Genomic DNA, 22,600 nt, shown 5'->3' with positions numbered 1-22,600 from the left:
CAGCAGTATGTGGATCGAGAACTACCAGAAGTACAGGCAGGATTTCGAAGAGGCAGAGGAACTAGAGATCAAATTGCCAACATACGCTGGATCATGGAGAAAGCTAGGGAGTTCCAGAAAAACATCTACTTCTGCTTCATTGACTATGCTAAAGCCTTTGATTGTGTGGATCATAACAAACTGTGGCAAGTTCTTAAAGAGATGGGAGTACCAGACCATCTTATTTGTCTCTTGAGAAACCTATATGCGGGTCAAGAAGCAACAGTGAGAACTGGACACGGAACCACTGATTGGTTCAAAATTGGGAAAGGAGTCCGGCAAGGCTGTATACTGTCGCCCTGCCTATTTAACTTATATACAGAGCACATCATGAGAAAGGCAGGGCTAGATGAATCAAAAGTTGGAATTAAGATTGCCGGAAGAAATATCAACAACCTAAGATACACAGATGATACCACTCTAATGGCAGAAAGTGAAGAAGAACTAAAGAGCCTCTTGTTGCGGGTGAAGAAGGAGAGTGCAAAACTTGGGCTGAAATTTAACATTAAGAAAACCAAGATCGTGGCATCCGGCCCTCTCAATTCCTGGCAAATAGATGGAGAAGAAATGGAGGCAGTGACAGATTTAGTTTTCCTGGGCTCCAAGATCACTGCAGATGGGGACTGCAGCCAAGAAATTAAAAGACGCTTGCTCCTGGGGAGGAAAGCCATGGCAAATCTAGACAGCACACTAAAAAGCAGAGACATCACCCTGTCAACAAAAGTGCGTATAGTCAAGGCTATAGTCTTCCCAGTTGCAATGTATGGCAGTGAAAGTTGGACCATAAGAAAGGCTGAGCGCCAAAGAATTGAGGCCTTTGAACTCTGGTGCTGGAGAAGACTCCTGCGAGTCCCTTGGACTGCAAGGCGATCAAACCGGTCAGTCCTAGAGGAGATCAATCCTGACTGCTCTTTAGAAGGCCAGATCCTGAAGCTAAAACTCAAATACTTTGGCCACCTAATGAGAAGGAAGGACTCACTGGAGAAGAGCCTAATGCTGGGAAAGATCGAGGGCAATAGAAGAAGGGGACGACAGAGAATGAGGTGGCTGGATGGAGTCACTGAAGCAGTAGGCGTGAGCTTAAATGGACTCCAGAAGATGGTAGAAGACAGGAAGGCCTGGAGGAATGTTGTCCATAGGGTCGCGATGGGTCGGACACGACTTTGCAGCTAACAACAAAATAAATGAAAGATATAAAGATCAGCACAAGTCTTAATTAATGGAATTCTCTTCCAAAGCCAGAAGGTCAATCAAAAGAGACACATGTACTACTACTACGTTTGATAGAATTCATGGGTTTGAAAACAGACTGCTGCTAGCATGTCCCCCATTAGCCCTAGCTGCCTAATAGAAGAGGCACTGGGCTAAGATTGTGAATTCCTACCTCAATTGGTTTGGCAATGGCATTTGAAGCAAAGAGACTTGCGAATGGGAGCATGTTTCATTCCAAGCTAGCCTTCATCTGGCTTTACATTCTCTGTATACAGCTTAATTACTGTATGCAAGAATAGTTATTTAATTCTAACAAAGAATATTCAAGTTTACTAGTTTTCTCTCTTTCTCTGTCTCTCCCTCTCTTCCCCCCCTCCCTTCCTTCCTTCCCCATTCCCCCCCCCCAGATGTTTGTGGGCAGGGACTGTTTTTAAAAACTGTTGATTCCTACCCTGAAAAGTAGGATTTTTAAAAGCCCTTAATTAAATAAACAACAAAATAAAGACATGTCTAAAGTATAAAAGAGCTGTAGAGGCTAATTTATCTCGCTTGAGAAAGAAAAGAGGAAAGAATACTGACACTGTCCCTGAAATTGTGAATTATTTCCTGGTGAGTTTTTCAAGAGCACCAGTACAATCCTGTTCCTGACAATATGTATATTTGCTTTTCTTGGCTATTAGTGGCTGGCTAAAATGACTGCTCTACATATTTCTCTCTGCAGTATAAATATATCTTATTTATTCAATCAGATTATTTCTTTATCTCTATTACACATAAAATAAACAGATGGTGCCTTGGTCTTATGAATTCCTGTAGCCTGACAAATTATATGTGCCCTTTATGAAATCTTAAGTCTCTCTTTAGATATCTTCACAAGTAACACCAAAAAGCATTGGGAAGGGGGATTCCCTTATACTTTTTGATAGGCAATAGAAGATATCAATAACACTTTTCAATCATTACAGATATTTTATGGAGGGGAGTACATACATATGTGAATATATCCTTAAAGCCTTAAAATCTATAATGGCATAATGGAAGGGATTTGAAATTTAAATCCTGCTATCCAAATACCTGAAGTTACATCCAGGAGCAGCAGAACTTGTGCAAGAGCATTCAGTGCAAGTCTGGTTGTCAAAAACAAATAATTGAGATTTTCAAATTTTGCCTTTTCCTGACACAAAACATATGCGATACTCAGTTGAGACAATGAGGAAACTCCATGGGCCAAAAACAGGTGAAAGGTAAAAGCAATGAGAACCTAGTACTAAGTACTGGTCATTTGCCACTGGAGGTGTGGCCAACCCATTACCTACAGTCATTCACAATCTTGTGACATAAAACATACAAAATAAAGCCTGCCAAATAGGTTGGCATGATTCCAAGAGATTGTGACTGCAAAGCTCTCTATTAAAACTGAAATGAACTACTTTCTGCATGGATTGTAGGTCAGTAGCTCCACTGCTGTCGCCTCAGCACTGATCCAGCTATGGTTCATCTCATTTGTCTGCTATCTTCCAATTAGACACTTTACAAAGATGGGGCAAGAAGGAGAGGCATCCCCTAGAATCTTCAAAGACCAGGATCGAGGATGGGCTTGGATGGTCTTAATAGCCACAGTGCTGGTTCAAGGTCTAACACTGGGTTTTCCTTCATGCATTGGAGTCTTCTTTAAGGATCTGCAGCATGATTTTCACGCTACCAATAGTGAGACATCATGGTTTCCCTCCATCATGACAGCTGTCCTCCATGCAGGTGGTGAGTATTTGTTTTTATTAATAAGCTTTCTTCTTAAATGTCATCGTGGTCTCATGAAAAGAGCACCAGATGATCAATTGCTAACTAGCAAATAATGTTCTACCAAAGAGAGGTACCAAAGGAATGTTTTTCTCTTCAAGCTTTGCCATGTGGTTCTAATTCTAGACACAGAAATGAATCTTCCTCCCTATTCTCTAATAGTATCTTCCTTTTTCCTCCGAAACCACTTTGTTTCTACCTGACATCTATAATATCATGAAGAATGGAAAGGATTTCCTAGATAGATTGTAGGTTCTTCCTGAGTTCTGACTATCAATTATCTATCTGTCTCTCTGTCTATATCCATCTGTTTGTCTCTATCTCTATCTCTATCATCTATGTTTACCCGGCCTTTATTATTTTTATAAATCTCAAGGTGGCGAACATACCTAATACTCTTTGCTCTGCCTATATTCCCAGCAACTACCCTGTGAGGTGGATTGGACTGACTGAGATAGTGACTGGCTCAAAATCATCCAGCCAGCCTTCATGTCTAGGATGGGATAGAACTTGCAGATTCTTGGTGCCATAATCACTAGTCCATACTGGCTCTTTTTAATTGCTTAATTTTAATTGCTATTTTAATTGCTGCTTTTTCAAGTAATGTTAGGCCAGAAAGCTGATTAATTTTAATTGCTTATTTTTTTAATTGCTGCTTTTTCAAGTAAGGTAAATCGAGAAAACTGTGAATGAAGAATCCATACTGAGTTAATATGTGCATATTTTATCAGAAACAGTTTCATGTAGAGATGAAGGCATCAGAAACTACACTGTGAACTCTAGATCCCACCTTAGATGCAAAGCCAGCTAGTTGACTTTGGGTCACTCACTCGATCCAGCCCCAAAAAGAAAGCAGTGGCTACACACACACTCTTTCTTAGTCATATCTCTTTCTCACATAATACTTAAAGTTGTTTCAAACAAAATATATGTATTGGCTTCAAGGCTGCTCTGAGCCTGTGAGAGGAGTACTAGAATTTCAGCCGATGGACACCACCCTTCACATGACCTTGAGTTAAAGGGGAAAGTATTGAGCCAAATAAAATCATCTGAGAATTTTTTTTATATCAGACAAATCTTTGCTACAGTCATTGACCAGTTCAAAATAAGAAGCAAACCAAGGGGGAAAAACATTGGGGCAAAACTCCATTGGCAGGATCCAGATAAAACACAGAGATCAAATCACTAAACTAGTTCTTAAAGAATCAGTTGGTGCACTCAACCAGCCATATCATAAAATTGGGCCACGTTGAGGGCCCTTCCACATAATCATTTTGCTGAACTCTCCTCACAACATGAGAGAAAATCATATTGGTTAGACTGTGTGGTTCCCACATCCTGCCTTTAATGTACATTCAAAACAATGCTGTGCTCTATCGGGCCAGTTGAATAGAACCAAATTTACATTATTGCAGGGCTTTTCTAAGCATCTTAGATTGTCCTCTTGGGGACTATTGTGTCAGGATAATGGGGGAAAAACTTCTTGCATTTCCGAACACCTGAAATGAATCCAGACTTCCTTAGCAGTTGGCTAGCAATGAGATGGAGGCAAAGTTACAAGGAAAGTCCTCTGTGAATAGTTAGTGTGATGTCCTTTTGTTGTGGCAAGCAAGACATGTGGTTGAGCCATAAGAGTAATATTTATTTGACAGTAAGGTATGTCTGGTTTGTCAGTCAAGAACAGAGTTTTATGAGTGATACAAATACCTTAACAGAATGAGCAATATAATAAATGATAATACAGCATCCCCAGAGACACACAAGCAAATCCCATCTTCCAAATTATGAAATTCATTCTCCAAGATTGCTGAGGAAAAAACATTAAGAGAAGTCGATGGAAAGGCCCTACACTACATCAAAGTGATTTGATGTAAAACTTAACTCATAGGTTGGAAAATATTAATCTCCCTCTCCACAGGATCACTGAGCAGACTACGAGTAGTCCGTTGACATCATTGTTCTACAAATCTAGCTTTGTATTGCAAGCACTGAAAAATTATTAAAAATTGTCTCAGGCAAGCAGTGTTATAAAATTAGTGAGAAAACAGGTAGAGAAAGGCAAGAACAGAATTTTAACTGCATCAGAATGGATTCCCTGCCCACTGGTGGGTTGGAACCCAGTGAGAGGCATATTTGCGCCCCTCAGAAAAGCAGTAGATGTCAATGCTGCAAACATTGGCATGTTTTTGCACTGACAATATAAGAAGCAGCTTTTTGCTTTAACTGTTTGGCTTTGAATCACTAAAGCGCGGGAGGAATTCAACCCGGAAGTTTTAGGAAGATAAGAAATAGCACACTTTAAGGGAAGTGAAACTTCGTGTGTTAAACTAATTGGTGAACGTGATTCATGACGTGTAATTAAGGGAGGGAGATTCTGTAGGATATGATGTGTCAAGGGGAGGAGAATTCAGATTCTGGCATCCATCCATGAGTGCTGATGCTCCATTCTCAGTAATATAGACTTTTTAGAATAAACAATCATGCAGTATTCTTTGATGTTTCTCTTTAATTGGAACCATTATAGTAGACCTTCTCGAATATAGATGGTCAATTGCAGTTCTTGCTTGTAGCTTGTTATTATTGTAATTATTATTAGGGTTGGTTGCACAATCAGCTAGATATTTTTATGGCTGGTCGCACAGTCACTCAGACATTTAGATTGAATTTGACATTTTTATCTACCTATTTAGTTCTTCCCAAGGACCCGTGATAGGCAGATGTTCTTGTTTGATGATGTTAAAGGTATCATCGCAGGATTATTACTTGTATGCCATCCAACTCTCAATGACTGTGGGTGGCTCACAGCAATCAAAGAAATTATTATAATATCAAAAAAACATTTAAAAATAACTATAAAATTTGTAGTGCTTATGAATATTCTATCTAGGAGCTATGCCTATATGGCTTTATTCCTAGGCTTATAAATGTCTTAAAAGCTGGTTGGGTCTTGAATAGTTTAAGAGTGTATTTTGCACACCTGCAAGATTTCATTAGCTTCCTATTCCCTTGGGTATCAGGAACACCTGGTTATCATCTCTTTTATACGTGGGCCTGTGATAATAATATTGCGTCAGATCATTAATCTCTGGTATTGTTGTGCTGACAAGGAAAGGATTATGTTCTCTACTGAGCTGGGAAATTTAGTGAAATATTTCATGTGGTAGTGATTTCTTTTGCCAATTAACCTATATTTCACAATAGGCTTTGCTTGCTCTTATGTAATGCATGTATTATATAATCATTAAACAATAGCTAGGATTTCTAATAGTACAATATGAGCTGTTTCTATTGACAGGTATATTCATTGCTCGCTATCAGGAGGCACCATGCAGTGTTCTTGATGAATTTGCCCCTTTACTTATATACTCTTGATCTATAAATAATATTCAGATATCGAACATTAATATTTATGGCAGCTTAACTTACTGAATGGGGTATACCGGTAGTTCTCAACTTAGCAACAGTTCATTTAGTGACCGTTCAAAGTTATAACCTCACAGGAAAAAAGTGACTTATGACCATTTTTCACACTTATGACTGTTGCAGCATCCCCATGGTCACATGATCAAAATTCAGACACTTGGCAACTGACTCATCTTTATGACAGTTGCAGTGTCCCAGGGTCATGTGATCACCTTTTGCAACCCTCTGACAAGCAAAGTCAGTGGGGAACACAGATTCACTTAATATCTGTATTACTAATTTAACAACTGACTTGACTCACTTAACAACTATGGCAAGAAAGGTTGTAAAATGGACTAAAACTCTCACTGAGCAACAGAACTTTTGGGCTCAGTTGTTGTCATAAGTTAAGAACTGCCTATAAGTGATAAGATCTGTATGAAATCTCCACTACACAAAACTACTTTGGGGCCAATGTAATCCTATGACTACTCCTCCAACTCCATCTTATGCATAGGTACAGGTGTAGCAGCAGTCCCCAGATCTTCCATCTTAGACTTCTTCTCCAGATCTTTCTCTCTCCTGGCTTTCATGTTCCCACTGTTTATTTTGACAGGTTAAAAGGTTTTGGGGAGTAGGCCTATGCCTGTCATCCCAAAACTAAAATTTGATGCTTTATCTTGAAATCCATCAATATCCCAAATTTCACCCTTCGTTTATCATGAATTTCTGGAAGCTTTATAGCTGACCAGATTCTTTTTTTGCAGTTTAGTAAGATGGACTACATCAGTGGTGGTGAACCTATGGCACGTGTGCCAGAGGCAGCGCTCAGAGCCCTTTCTGTGAGCACGCGTGCTGTTGCCCCAGCACCAACTTCCCCCATGGCCCCCTCCTCATCAGCAGTCCCCCCAGAGATTTGCCCCCAAGCACAGCCCGCGTGGAGCAGCGCAGCCAAGGACATGGCAGCCGGGCAGTGGGGACAAGATTCTGCCCTCGTGCCCCATTGCACGCAGTTGATGCTGTGGAGTGTGGGCGTGGCTGCCATGGTGCTGCTGGGCTGCCTGGGCAATCTGCGGCAGGCCAGGGAGGCAGTGGGTGGCCAGGGGGGGCTGGAGCGGAGTGGGGGCGGGTGGGGCAGGGGCAGGGCCAGGTTTTGGGCATTCAGTCTCTAAAAGGTTCACCATCACTGGACTAGAAAAAGAAGATAGACTTTTTCTAAGTAGAAACTACCCAGAATTGCTGGAAATCTGGCAGCAAATACATTTAAATAATAATAATAACAATTGTTGATAAGAAAGATAAAAATGTCTGGATAGTGGACTTTGCAATACTTGGAGACAGCAGAATATAAGAAAAAGAACTGAAAAATCACAAGTATAAAGACCTGAAAGTAGAAGTAGGATGACTTTGGCAATAGAAAGCAAAGATAGTATCGATAGTAATAGCATCTTGGGTGCAATTCCAAAACATCTGGAACACCATCAAACACCATCAGCACTGACAAAATCACTATGAGTCAATTGGAAAAGGCAGCTTCATTTGGAACAGCTTACATCCTGTGATGGTATCTTTAACATTACTGAACAACATCTCCCTATCCCAGTCCTTGGGAAGGACTCAATAGATGGACAGAAATACCAGATCCAGTCTTAATATCTGGCTGCCTACATGACCAGCCATAATAATTATTATTTTAAAAATGTAAAATAAAACAGGTAAGGCAGATAATAACAAGACCTGCCAAAGGGTAAGAGCAAGAATTTTGAAAAAAGAGATAAAGGAGCTAATTCTGGCTAGACAAGACTAAGCCTTAAGAACAAATGCATACAAAACCAGAATTGGGAAGTCAGAACAGATAGCAAGTGCCGCCTCTGCAAAGAAGGTGAAGAAACAGTGGACCACCTGGTTAGCTGCTGTAAGATGATCACACAGACTACTACAAACAACGGCATGGCAAAATAGCAAGAATGGTGCATTGGAAGATGTGGATTTGCCTGCAAGCAAGAACTGGTGGGACTGTAAAATAGAGAAAATCATGGAAAATGAAGAACCTAAAGTGCTCTGGGATTTCAGAATTCAAACAGATAGGCACTTGCCGCATAACACGTCAGACTTAACAACTGTCAATAAGAAAGACAAAAAAAAGTCTGGATAGTGGATGTGGCAGTACCCTGGAGACAGCAGAACAGAAGAGAAGGAACTGGAGAAGATAATCAAATACAAAGACCCTACAAATAGAAGTAGAACAGCTGTGGCAAAGATAGAACCAATATTAATAGTGCCTTGGGTGCAATCTCAAAACTGGAGTATCACTTGAACGCTATCAGCATTGACAAATTCACCATCAGTCAGTTGCAAAAGGCAGCTTTAATTGGAACAGCTTACATCTTGCGATGATACCTCTAACACCGTAAAACAGGGGTCTTCAAACCTGGCCCTTTTATGACTTGTGGACTTCAAATCCCAGAATTACTCAGCCAGCATTCCTGGCTGAGGAATTCTGGGAGTTGAAGTCCACAAGTCATAAAAGGGCCAAGTTTGAAGACTCCTGCCATAAAACATCAACAGCTGCCTATACCAGGTCCTTGGGAAGGATTTGATAGGTGGATTAAAATGTCAAATACAGTCTGAATATCTGACTATGTGGTGAACAAAAAATATAAAGCAGCAGCAGTATAATGAAGAATAGGATCTGAATATTAATAATCAACCTTAAAATTCCAGTCTTTCTAGGTTTGAATCACAGTGGATCAGCCTTGACTTTGTTTTGATCCTTAACTCACAATCAGTACAGCTTGTCTTCTGCATGTGCTTCCAGAGCCCACATGAATGACTTGATTATGGAAATGATTGAGAAGGAGGAAGAGATATTTAAACTCCAGCCTGATTAATCATGCAACTGGATAATGCTAAATTATGAAGTCAAAAACAAGATCCTTAGATTACTCTAAATAGCTTCGTGATCTTTAACATTTAATAGTAAAAAATAGAAAGGTGTATCAGGCAAAAAAATCTTATATTCTGGGCATTTAGACAGCCACACAGTTATGAACCTACAAGATTGACTGAAATGTAATACTGCTTTAAAAAGGTTTATTGACCACAGTCTAGGATTGGCAGCTAACCAGAACAAAGCATTAGTTAACTTGTGTACCATAACAAGGTTAGGTAAACAACAAGCATAGCAAATGCTGAACATGAATGTTGTCATTATCTGCATCAGAATAGGAATACTGCCTTGTTATTCTCATGTCATAATCATATTAGAGAAACGTTTAATATTTCTACATTTTAAATGTCTCTAAATATGAAAAGGGAACTTGGATCATTGCCTCTTTCAGAATGGGGTTAGTACTGCCTGCCTCAAATGAGTCAGAAAGGTCTCTTTCCAAAAGGACTGCCTGAAAGGACAGTATCTCAGTTTTGCGCAACTTTCATCCAAATTTTAGTGTTCGTTTTCTGGAAAGGTTTTAGAAAAGGTGGTGGGATTTTAGCTATAGAAAACCTTAAAGAAATTGATTCTGGAACCACTTTTATTCTGGATTCAGATCTGAGAATAAGACAGAAACAGCTTTGGTCTTTCTGTTTGATGACCTATGCAGGGATCTAGCTAGGCCAGGGGAATGTACCCTTCAGATCCCCATTCTGTGGGAAGTTAAACAGGTGAGGGACCTCTTCTTGGTAACCCCACACATTATACAAGGCTTTCCCCTAAGGCAGGGGTAGGCAACCTCGGCTCTTTTATGACTCGTGGACTTCAACTCCCAGAATTCCTGAGCCAGCTATGCTGGCTCAGGAATTCTGGGAGTTGAAGTCCACGAGTCATAAAAGAGCCGAGGTTGCCGACCCCTGCCCTAAGGTAAAGGGAGCTCCAATTTGGTTTCTGTTTTGCAAAGCCAGTAAAATCTATATTATTTTGATGTGTTTGGGCTACATTGTGGATCTGAACTGCCTTTGCAATTTTTTTTATTGTATTGGCACCTTTAGATTTTATACATCTCATTGAATCAGAAAACAGCAGGCCGGTACAGAAATGTTTCAAGAAGATCAGGGCTTAAACAATGGCACAATGCTCCCTGATTGATTTAGGAAGAGTCATTGTCTCTCAGCCATACCCAGTCACGGTTTATTTTAAAAAATAAGGGAGACAACATATGGAGGATGAGAAGGATAACAATGAACAATAAATACATTTTTATGAATGGATAATCTATCCCACTTTCAAAATTCAGGATCAAGTTTCTTGTGATCTGGAAGGGGAAAAAAACCAACACTTTCCTAGAACATTCATCCTTCTTTCTTCTGAATAATTTTTATTAATAATTGTATAGGTAGTCCTTAACTTACAACAGTTTGTTTAGTGACCGTTCAAAGTTATAACAGCACAGAAAAAAGTGACTTAGGAATGTTTTTCACACTTACGACCATTGCACCATCCCCACGTTCATGTGATCAATATTCAGATGCTTGGCAACCGACTTATATTTATGATGGTTGCAGTGTCCTGAGGTCATGTGATCACTTTTTGTAACCTCCTGATAAGCAAAGTCAGTGAGGAAGCCAAGTTCACTTAACAACTGTCTCACAAACTTAACCATGCAGTGATTCATTCAATAACAATGACAAGAAAGATTATAAAATGGGGCAAAACTCACTTACTGTAACTGTCTCACTTAGCAACAAAAATTTGGGGGTTAGTTGTGGTCCTAAGTCGAGGACTATATTTACATGTCTGGCTCTTTCTCTCTCTTGTGTTCAATCAGAATAGACCTGGAAGGGACCTTGGAAGTCTTCTAGTCCAGCCCCCTGCTCAAGCAGGAGACCCTATACCATTTCAGATAGGTGGGTGTCCAGTCTTTCCTTAAAAACCTCCAGTGATGGTAGCAACCACAGCTTCTGGAGGCAAGCTGTTTCACCATTGTCCTCACTGTTAGGAAGCATCTCCTTAATTCCAGGTTGCTTCTCTCCTTGATTAGTTTCCATCCGTTGTTTCTTGTCTTGCCTTGTGGTGCTTTGGAAAAAAAGTTGATCCTCTCTTCTTTATGGCAGCCCCTCAAATACTGGAATACTGCTATATGTCACCCCTAGTCCTTTTCGGTAGACTGGCCATACCCAAATCCTGCAACCGTTCTTCATATGTTTTAGTCTCCAGGCCCTTAATCATCTTAGTTGCTCTTCTTTGCACTTTTTCCAAAGTCTCAACATCTTTTTTGTAATGTGGTGACCAAAACTGCATGCAGTATTCCAGGTGTGGCCTTATTAATGATTTATAAAGTAATACTAATACTTCACCTGATTTGTTTCTATGCTTCTGTTTATACAGCCAAGGATTGTATTAGCTTTTTGGCTGCTGCCACACACTACCGGCTCATATTTAAGTGATTGTCCACTAGGATCCCAAGGTCCCTCTCAAAGTTACTGTTTTTGAGCCAGGTTTCGTATAATCCACATTTGTAAACCTTTGGCTTTTTGTGCCTAAGTGTTCCCCTTCTATTCCCTCATCTAAGTCATTTATAAAGATATTGAAGCATACTGGGCCTAAGATGGAAACTTGTGGTACCCCACTGCTTACTTCCCTCCATGTAGATTAAGGACTATGCATTGAGTACAGTTTATTAGCCCAGGGCTTTTCAACCAGTGGTACGGGTACCACCTGTGGTACAATGGCACCTGGCAGGTGGTACGCGACCATCCTAGAAAAGTGGTAGCGGGGGAGGGGAATGAGCTGAACCAGTGGCAGCACCGCACAAGCCTGAGCGAGAGACGGCTGGAGCTGCAGGGCTGTCAGGGCTCAGCAGAAGCGCCAGGATCAGCACCAGGATCCAGCTGGAGCTCAGTGCTGATACTAACACTTCTGCTGAGCCCAGAAGAAGCGCCGATCGGCTGGAATGTTGCAGCATCTCCAGGATCTTGTGATTTACATTCAGATGCTTGGCAACTGATTCATATTTATGACGGTCACAGTGTCCCAGGGTCATGTGAAGTGACCAAAACCTGCTGCAACCACCCAGCAGATGGGGGGGGGAATAAAAACCAAACACCCCCCACCCCCGCTGCCAATCCTCAACAGAAGTGCTCACAACAATGAAAACCTCGGACAGGAGGAAGAGCGCCACCAGGCGGGCAGGCAGAGTCTTGCTCGGCTGTGGCTTGGGGGGCACTTTTTCCAGTGCCATTGTAACTTCGAACAGTCACTAAGCGAACTGTTGTAAGTTAAGGACTCCCTGTACTTCATCACTTTTTTCCTTTTTTTTTTTTTTGGGTCCTCAAGTTTTTGACACCTTGCTAGGTGACTGGTGGTACTCGGATGTCATCATATCCTAAAAGTGGTACAATGGGTGAAAAGGTTGAAAAGCAATTAGCCGGTTACAAATCCCTCTGGTGGTGATGCTGTCAATCCCACATTTTTCTAGCTTACCAAGGAGTAGTAGGTTGTGGTCTACTTTGTCGAATGCCTTGCTGAAGTCTAAGTTTACTATGTCCACAGCATTTGGCTGGTTTACTAATTTAGTCACTTTGTCAAAGAAGGAAATAAGATTGGTTTGGCATGGTCTGTTTTTAACAAATCTGTGCTGGCTACTAGTTATATCATTCTTTCTAGATGCTCACAGATCTGCTTTTTGATTATTTTTTCCAGTATCTTCCTAGGTATTGATGTTAGGCTTTAGTGATGTTCACTCTGTAAACAACCTGAAAATAGGGGAAAGGCCCAGGGTATCACTTTGGCCTGAATTAAACAACCACGCTATTGATTAAGTAATATGAGTAGTTAGGAAATTTGCCATCATGTTATTCTCAAGGACACACAAGAAGAAGCGGCGTGAACTTTATTTGCCCAAGTCAGGCCTATAGCTGAGTTGACAAATATATGAGATTGACAGGAGAGAAAGGGCACAGGGAATGACGGAAACCTCTACACTGTATGACCACATCTAGCTCCACCTCGTGAAAAATATAATCTGCCTCAGCTTTCTTCAAGGCCAGTCTTCTACCTGTATACTGTAAATGAGGAAGAGATTTGAGATTTCATTTGCTCATATTAAAAGTTGCCAGCATTTGTTTAAGAGAGCTCACATGTCTTTAAGAAGCAGATATTTGTGGAGGAAAACAATTCTTGTCCATTCCAAGAACTTTCCAGGTACAGGGCATTTGTTGCTGTCTCCAACCTGATCCAACGGGAAAACAAAAAGAGCTGAACTTTCTGAGATCTTGGGCCTCTCATCTAAATTTGAAAGCTCAGGGCAGAGCAGGGTGTCTTTCATGATTATGGCTGCCATCTTGACCTCCACACCTCACACCCGAGGCAGTTATGATTTCTAAAGTAAAATTGCTTGCCCTGAGAATGTGCCTGAGAAAATGCAGATTTAAAGCAGAGAGCAAGTCTGAAGTTTCAGATGCGCAAAATCCTACCCTTTCCACAAACTAGTAATTCAAGTGCAGCCTTGTCTAGTGAAACAAAAAGAATGCAAGAAGGCTGCTTAGGGAAAACAAATCAAGCTCTAACATCACAACCTTTCGCACTAGCAGCTACTAAAATGTCAGGTGGCCTTAGCTGTCATGCCCTTACGATCTCCAGGTGGAATGGTCGCTCTTTTTCAGAGAGACACCTTGTTCTTTTTGGGTACGAAAAGCATTCATTTCAGCCTATTAACAAATTATGATTACACTTCACTTCCCATTCGTATGGTGACTTCTAGTCCTGCCTTAGGCATGAGAGCTGGTTGGATGACTTTAGGCTAGTCCAGGGGTAGGCAACCTTGGCTCTTTTATGACTCCTGGACTTCAACTCCCAGAATTCCTGAGCCAGCATGGCTCAGCTTGGAAACCTCTCCCTTTTCCCTCAGCATGGCTGGCTCAGGAATTCTGGGAGTTGAAGTCCACAAGTCATAAAAGAGCCAAGGTTGCCTATCCCTGGGCTAGCCACTCACTCTCAATCCTAGGAAAGAAGCAATGGCAAAGCACTTTTGCAAAACACCTTGCCAAGAAAACTGTAGGGCCTCGACTAGGCAGTTTCTAAGATTTGGACACAATTAAACAGAAGGGGGAGGAAAATTACCCAGTAGTAAACTAGTAGTAAAAATTTCTCTGCAAGAAATGACTGTTCAGAGCTTCTTTCTTCCATCTCAGGGGCATATTTCTCTTAATTTTACATTCTTGTTAAACAAAATGTCTTTCTTCAAATTACTTTCCTGCTTCAGCTCAAGTGTTTTATGTCAGTTATACTGAACGTGTTCCTTGTTTGGCACAAGATACTTAGACTGATATTATATTCAGATTCCCTTTCATGCTCTCAGATAAAATCTTGTTTTTTTAAAAAAAAACAGCGTGGGGATCATCCAATTTATCTGCTGAACTTTCATCTGAAACTGGCACCCATACTATACTTCTTTCCTCTCTACATGTTCAAGTTCAGATTCCAAAATACTCTTAGCATTCCTATACGCTGAACATGGATTGAGAATAGACATGCCAATAGTCTATATAGGACACTTTTTTATCTTTCTTCAAAATTCTATCTTCATGTGGCATAGATTTGACTATGTTAGCAGCAGCAGAAACAACAAATCTGCAGGGAGGAGCACAGAACTTAATGTGGAGGTGTTGAACGAGGATAGGGAAGACCCAGGTCTGTGCTTGTCCATTATGGAAACTCACTTGACTAGTCATATTTTCCCAGCCCAACCTACCTTCCAGGTTGTAGTTGTTGTAGAGATAAACTGAAATGAGATTCCCATAGGATAGAAATCTAACAAATGCAACTTTTTGACTGTGCCAATCACTATACTTTTGAATTTGAATCCCGAAATTGGTGTTTATTGTTCCCTTCTCAGGTCCTCTTTGCAGCATTTTGGTGGAGCGATTTGGCTGCAGGATAACAGTCATGGTAGGAGGCCTGCTCAGTGGAGTGGGCATGGTCGCCAGTGCTTTCTCCAACTCACTTAGCGAGCTTTACCTAACAGCCGGATTCATCACTGGTGAGTATAGTAAAAGTACAATGGAATGGTTTGTATGACTTCCTGTTTGGTTCCTTTTCAGCGCTTATAGAACTATATAACATGAATCCGAGTTGCAAATAGTGATAGATCCTCTACTGCAGACATGTCAAACTCGCGACATCACGTGACATCGCGCAACGTATCAGAGCTTTTTCCCCATTGCCGGCAATGAGGTGGGCGCGGTTTTGTTCCGGCCCGCGGGCCAGCAGTTTGACATCCCTGCTCTACTGTATGTATAGATTGTGGTGCTGATTTAGATGCTGAGTAACATTTAAAAAGCTCATCTCAGTTATCTGCAATGTGGTGATTCCATGATTGCTACTTCAAATGTTTTCAAAGGAGTAGTGCTTTTAATAGGAGGAGGGGTAAGATTCTTTCAGAAACCTCTGAGATCTATCAGATACATTTTTACTGGAATTAATATTAAGTAATGTACATGAAGAATATTGTTCACATCCCACCTTTGTTCCAAGTGGTACCCCAAAATAATTCATTTAATATACTTTCAGCGATGTGGTAGGTGAATTAATTCTGATATTATAAGCATACACAGAGAGAAATGAATGAAACAAATGTTATCACTGCAGACTCTTATCATTTTTATTTCTTTTTTTTAATTTAAAGGCCTGGGGTCATCTTTTAGCTTCCAAGCAGGTGTCACTGTACTTGGTTACTATTTTATACAACGGCGAGCATTAGCCAATGCCCTGGCCTCCACTGGAATCTCCATTGGCATGACACTGTGGCCACTAATTTCCCAAAACCTGCTTGATGAGATGGGCTGGAGAAACACATTTCTAATCTTTGGGGGAGTGTTGCTGAACTGCTGCGTGTGTGGGGCTGTGATGAGGCCAGTCCCAGGTAAGCTGCTTGCCCTTCCACTGAAATCTTTTTCTGAACAGTCAGCTGGAGGAATGCCCAATGGAAACTCTTCGCATCACAAAGAACAATGTCAGTCAAGATTTACTGTGTGTTCCCAGACCCTGAAGAAGTACCTAGCTTTTGATATCTTCTGCAAGAACAAAGGCTACCAAATCTATACCCTTGGAGTTACCTGGATGGTGATGGGTTTTGTTCTGCCTCTTGTTTACTTGGTACCCTATGCCATCTTGAACGGAGTGGAGGAACAGAAAGCAGCCCTCCTAATTTCCATTATTGGATTCATCAACATATTTATGCGCCCAATTGCAGGCCTTCTCTCAGGTCTTAGTGTCTTCAAGGGCAAGAGGATCTACCTCTTTAGCTCAGCTGTGATGCTCAATGGCCTGAGCAACCTCATCTGTGCTGCTTCAGCTGAGTATAGTATGCTTGTCGTCTACTGCTTGGTCTATAGTGTCTCCATGAGTGTCGTCGGTGCACTTCTCTTCCAAGTGTTAATGGATGTAGTGGAAATGGACAGGTTCTCTAGCGCCTTGGGTCTTTTCACCATCTTGGAAAGTATCACCATTCTTATTGGACCTCCTCTTGCAGGTAAGAAGTATACAGCAGTTGGGCCCAGAGGTACTGTTGGCACAGATATTGCTTGTAATTGGAATTCATTGTATGGTGGCACTTAAGAGGCCATTTATGCCATCGGTCAGATGGCTATCTAGCCTCCGCTTGAACACATCTAGTGAAATGAAGGCCACCATAATCCTTAGTTCCATGGTCCCTTTAGCATTTGTGTTACAATTCTCTGCAGAGTGATTACTACAGCTTTAAATGGCAAGTATTAAGGTTTTAGAGATTTAAGATTACAGCAGTCAGCATAAAAAAAGATTATGTAGAAGCAGCAACCCAGTAATTAGCAAACAGCTTTCTTTGATATAAGATCTAGTTTTTATTTTCTTCTGCTTTTAGCTCTGCTATCTATCTTCTTGTTTACCATAGCTAAATTTCTTATTCATCTTTCAGTTGTTGCTAAATAATCTAAATCCCACAGTGATCCAGGTTTGGCATAGATCTGAGGAAAACAAGCTTCAGACCAGTATGGACATACAGACTGAAAAAAAGTTAAATCGCCTCGCTCCTTCTCTTGTCCCAGTTGCTTGCTTTCTTGTAAAATTAGGATATATTTTAGCTAAAATATAGGCATAAGTAATTAGTATATCACCTTACATCGTCAAACTTGATACATATATCTATATGGGTATTTGCTATAGGGATCATGTGAATTTCAACAAGATGATTTATCCTTACATATTCCAGGGAGTCTCAGTTAGCCATAGAACTCTGGTGTTTCAACCAAAACAATGGAGTCATATGTATACAAGTTAAAAAAATATTGCTTTAATTCTTGGAATTAACATGGCATATTCTGAATGTAAAAATAAAATTCTGATTGCCATGGAATCAGTTGTAATACAAGTCCTCCCTCCCTCCCTCTCAATTGTATTCTTTGGCTCACCCAAAAATCTTCTAAAATGGTTTTTGAAAAATTCTACTGATGAGTATTTTTAAAGTATTGTTACTTACAATTGAGTCCTGAGGAATTCAGTGAGTTTTTCTCCTTTGTGAGCATGCTGATACTTACAAAATATATCACAATGCTTAGACAAAAATATTTATTAATTAAATAAGAGTTAAAAATTAAAGAACAAATGAAATACATTAGTTTCCTTTCTACCTGTACAGTTTAACTCTTAAGCACATTTGGTAGCTTAAGTTATAAATATATGATTTAAGGACTTTTGTACACAATTTCACAAAATGGTAGAGATCCATAGATCCATTATAATCAGCTGAATCCAAAGGGTTTTGATTCTCTTTAGAAAGTCTGTTAACAGAAGGGGCAGGCACTTTTCATCAATTCTTCCTACCTGTACCACTGCCAACACACATCAGGACTCTATCCAAACCCTCTAGAAAAGATTTTGATACTTTTTAGTGCACTCAGCCTTCCATCCTTCTGAGGTCAGTAAAATGAGGGCCCAGATTGTTGGGGGCAATATGCTGACTCCGTAAACTGCTTAGAGAGGGCTATAAAGTACTGTGAAGCGGTATATAAGTCAAAGTGCTATTGATATTGCTACTGCTATTAGTGGATGCTGAGAAACACTTTTTCTGATATCCAGGCAATTTCAATATCTGAAAATCTGAAAGTAGAATTGTAAATCCATATGCTGCAAACCATTTTTCATTCTTAAAATACAGTTGTCTGTATAATTAGCAAATGGTGATACTGTATGCTTTTATTAAAGCATACTGGAAATGATGGGAAGCAAGTACAATATTAAACTACCTGCAAGGGACAGATAAACATCTGAAGGGATCTAGAAACTGCTTCAGATAAGAAGCAGCTATAATTTTAATCTTATAACAGATTGTGAGAGATGGATTGCTATGGAAAGTTGTTGAATAATTATATTTACCACAGAGAGTTAATAAGTCACATTGATTAAATAGACATTTCCTGTTTCTTTAAATGGGACATAGAATAATTGAACAGCTCTGGATAAATCTAGGTGGCAATTGCAGCTTCCTATACTATCAATTAATACTGACAGTACAAGGGTTAGGGATGGCAAAAAGAATGTGAAAGTAGAAGAAAGCAAAAGTAATTAGAATCACAATGATTCTGGGTCAACAGTTAAATTGAATTTCTTATCTGTATTGATGCTCTTCTGCCAAATGTAGGAAACCTACTGACTTCATGGGTTGTGTTAGCTCTAGAACAGACTTCCTAAACCTTTTGATCCATTGGTGGCTGAGTATTCAGATATCTTGATGCTACATTTGATTGCCAAATAGCTTATGTTTTTCTTAATCATGTATCTGTTCTGTTTCAGGTCTTCTTGTGGATGTTACAGGACACTTTAGTTATGTCTTCTATGCTTCCAGCTTCTTCGTGGTAACAGCTGCTCTGTTCATGGGTCTTAGCTTTTGCACGTTGGAAGCAAAAAACAAACGGAAAGAAGTTAATAAGCCACTTTCTGAAGATCTCTCCAAAGGAAAATACACAGAAGTGCCAACTGAACTTCTGCCTATGAAAAACACTTCTCCTGAAGTAATGTACATAACAAGCATCTGAATGCAAAGGAGCTGAAGGAATATTATGCAAAAGCCGGGGGAAGGGACATCACACAGAGAAGTGCCTCTTTTTCATGCTCACCTCCTTCCTGCTACAATGGTCTACTCAACTGAGTTCAGTTCAGATTTCTAGAGAAATTATCCAGATAAGAAGATACACAAGCACTAAGGAGCACTTTAAACAAAATGTATAGAATGCAAGTCTTATGACAGCATCTGATATTACTTGAAGTATAGCAAATTGTCAGGTTTTCTTACAGACTCTTAGTAAAAAAGGACATTTACCTTTTCGGTTGTTAACTATCTCGTTCTCTAAAACAAGCAAACCCAGCACAATATTACTTATACAGGACATTTTGTTTTGGAGAAGTCAATTGGTTGCACTTAAGCTTGTACTGAAGTCAACTGGTGGACTTCTTTCCAAGCGTAAGTGCAGAATTCTTATTTATTGATCTTTACTGCTAGTTTCTTGAATGTCAAGCAGAATTGTTCATCCCTGTTTTATAATTTGAGGGCATTTTCTAGAGGAACGTATCATATATAAAGCAGCCTGAGTAGAATTATATGCACTGCTATAACCAAAGTGAATATTTTCTGCATTTGAAGGCCTTTTTATGGAGACAATAAAGTCTCAATCCCAAAACTGCAACTTGAAGTAAAAGTCGACAGCTCCAAAGTGCCTATGCATTAACCAATAGTGGCTTAAACTTTTCTTCCTCTTTGAATATATGTTGCTGCATGACACTTTCTAGAGCTGTGGTGGTGGTGCAGTGATTAGAATGCAGTATTGCAGATTAATTCTGCTGACTGCCAGCAGTTCGAGTCTTACCTGCTCAAGGTTTACTCAGCCAGCCATCCTTCCGAGGTCAATAAAATAGGACTCAGATTGTTGGGGGCAATAGGCTGACTCTAAACTGCTTAAAGAGGGCTGTAAAACACTCTGAAGTGATATATAAGTGCTAAGTCATGACCATACAGTGAAGTGGTCATCTTATTTTTGGAGGGACCAGTAGATCCTATCACTTTCAAAATGTCAGTGTGGTACAGGAAGTCATTTTTGTTCTTGTTTGTACTGGGTTATAAAAGGCTTCGAATAGTCTCTGCAGAGCCTACTCTTTACATACATAAAGATACGTATAGGAGTAAAAAGGTGATCTTGTTGGTTTAAAGGAAATTAGGTTTTAGAAATGCTGCTTCTCTCAGGCAATAGGTTGAAATAAAGACCATCTCTGCTCTGGATTGGATTTATATAGTTAAGAGGATGGTATTTCTCTTAAATCTGTCTCTTAAATGAACTGTTTTACTCTGAACATAATTTGCTTTGCCTAGTTTCTTTTAAAACAGTATTTATATTGGAACATGTATGTTTCAATCCAGGCTGGCTTACTTGCTTTTGACAGTTCAAATTTCCATTTAATATTCTACTCTTCCAATTCTAATCTCTGTAAACATTCAGCTTATTTAAGTCTTCTGAAGACCATAGTGGTTTCTAATGGAATAAAATAAAGCACTTAAGATTCAAAAGAGCAGATGTTGAAATGAAGTAAGAAGGAAGTCACAGCCCTACTGATCAACCTAAAAGTTGACTATGTGAATTGAAATGACAGGAATGCAGGATTGGCCCAAAGCATATTTGTGTCTGGAAGCATTAAAAGTAGCCCAAGATTACTTTGTGCTTTGAATAACTGGGAGAGGATGGGGGAATAGGGGTGGAAGAAGAGGAAAAGGAATTGACTAGAATTGGATGGGAGGAAGCTGAACATCCAAATGTCATGTCCACAAACATGGTTTGGAAAAACACTACTCTGAAAGTCAGACCTCCAAACTTTTTATGTCTGGATGGGTTATTTTTCCAGCATGATACAGTGAAAATAAACTTGCGTATGTGAATCTCTGTGAATATAGCATATGCAGAATAGAAAGAGGAGGGAAATCTATCTATCCGCATAGGACAAACAAAATGTATTTTCAATCTTAAAACACACTTCAGTTATTAAAAGGCCAAGGTTACAGTGTGACAAGTCATTAAGGATACTTTGACCTATCTGTAGCCTGTCTATAATACTAAGTGGAAATTTTAAAATCAGTAGCAGTGAGGGTTGCTGCTATCATTATGCCCCACTTTTTAAGATGTCTTGGGATCATCTAGCTGGCTAGTATAGCAGAAACAGAAAATTACACTAGGTAAACTTTAGTCTAAATTCTTAGGTTTCTTACGTACATTATACAAAACTAAATATCCTGAAGATCTAATGCAAAAATATAATAAAATTTATTCAATATTAAGTACTCCCCATCCACTGAATTAAACCTTTTTTTAAAAAAAGTGTAAGTTATTTGATAGGCAGGTTGGTTAGATGGTTTGGGAACAGAAAAATGATATCTAGATACTTTTGTCTTAAAGTAATTTGCAATGCCTTATTTTCATGATTGTAGTCAGTTTATTACTAGATAACTGCATTATTTACTGGAAATTTTATGGGAAGCTTTTCAAATATCTATGTAAGTCAAATGCACTCAGTAACACTTGCAAACTTGGGAGCACTAAAATGCAACAAAAAGCCATTGTGCTTGTTTCAGGATTAAGAGACATCTTATTTCTTTTCTCTGAATACATCATTTAAAAAGGGTCCAAGTCTGCTTTTTTTCTATTCTTTTTGAATAAAGCCTCTCTACATAAAGATTTTTGAAGATACTGTTTCAGTTTTCATATGATCAATAACATATATACTGTGGTGATTGTCTATTGTTTTATTTTCTACTGAAATTTCAAACAAAAATCATGTCTCTGGGAAAGCACGCCAGTAAGATAGTTTTTACTGGAATAGGTCCAATACCCAAACCCTTGTAAGACTTCAATATTTCATTACTTGTCAATCATATGCTATTTTTACCCTGTCAATAATAGGCTCTTTATTTTCCTCACTGATGGTCTCAAGGCCTTTTTAATGATGTCAATCATTCAATAAATTAAAATTGAGAGTTGGGAGAGGATACCTAAGGCCAAATTTAGCCCTTCGGAGATATGCCTTTCTCTTCTCTTACAACCATCCTGCAACTAGCTGGAATATTATGCCAGAAATATTATGCAGCGCTTTGCATTAATATACAATTTCCTAATTATATTTTGCAGTATCATCATTAGA

The 22,600-nt window shown here is 39.6% G+C and overlaps 1 protein-coding gene across 2 annotated transcripts in view; it reads left to right on the top strand.

The window, feature by feature from the left end:
- SLC16A5 (solute carrier family 16 member 5) overlaps positions 1–22,149 on the top strand; it is a 29,606-nt gene extending 7,457 nt beyond the window's left edge. For both annotated transcript variants that reach the window (XM_083352386.1, XM_083352385.1), the window contains 4 exons: positions 2,777–3,009; positions 15,282–15,425; positions 16,071–16,916; positions 19,214–22,149. In XM_083352386.1, coding sequence (XP_083208512.1) covers positions 2,790–3,009; positions 15,282–15,425; positions 16,071–16,916; positions 19,214–19,455 — 1,452 coding nt within the window. In that variant the 5' untranslated portion in view covers positions 2,777–2,789 and the 3' untranslated portion in view covers positions 19,456–22,149. The remainder of the gene's footprint in view (positions 1–2,776; positions 3,010–15,281; positions 15,426–16,070; positions 16,917–19,213) is intronic.
- Positions 22,150–22,600: the final 451 nt, after the last annotated feature.

The sequence above is a fragment of the Vipera ursinii genome (assembly GCF_947247035.1).
Source record: "Vipera ursinii genome assembly, chromosome: 2".
Lineage (NCBI taxonomy): Eukaryota > Metazoa > Chordata > Lepidosauria > Squamata > Viperidae > Vipera > Vipera ursinii.
The sequence above is the reverse complement of the archived record's forward strand: the minus strand, read 5'-3'. Positions and strand labels throughout refer to the sequence as shown.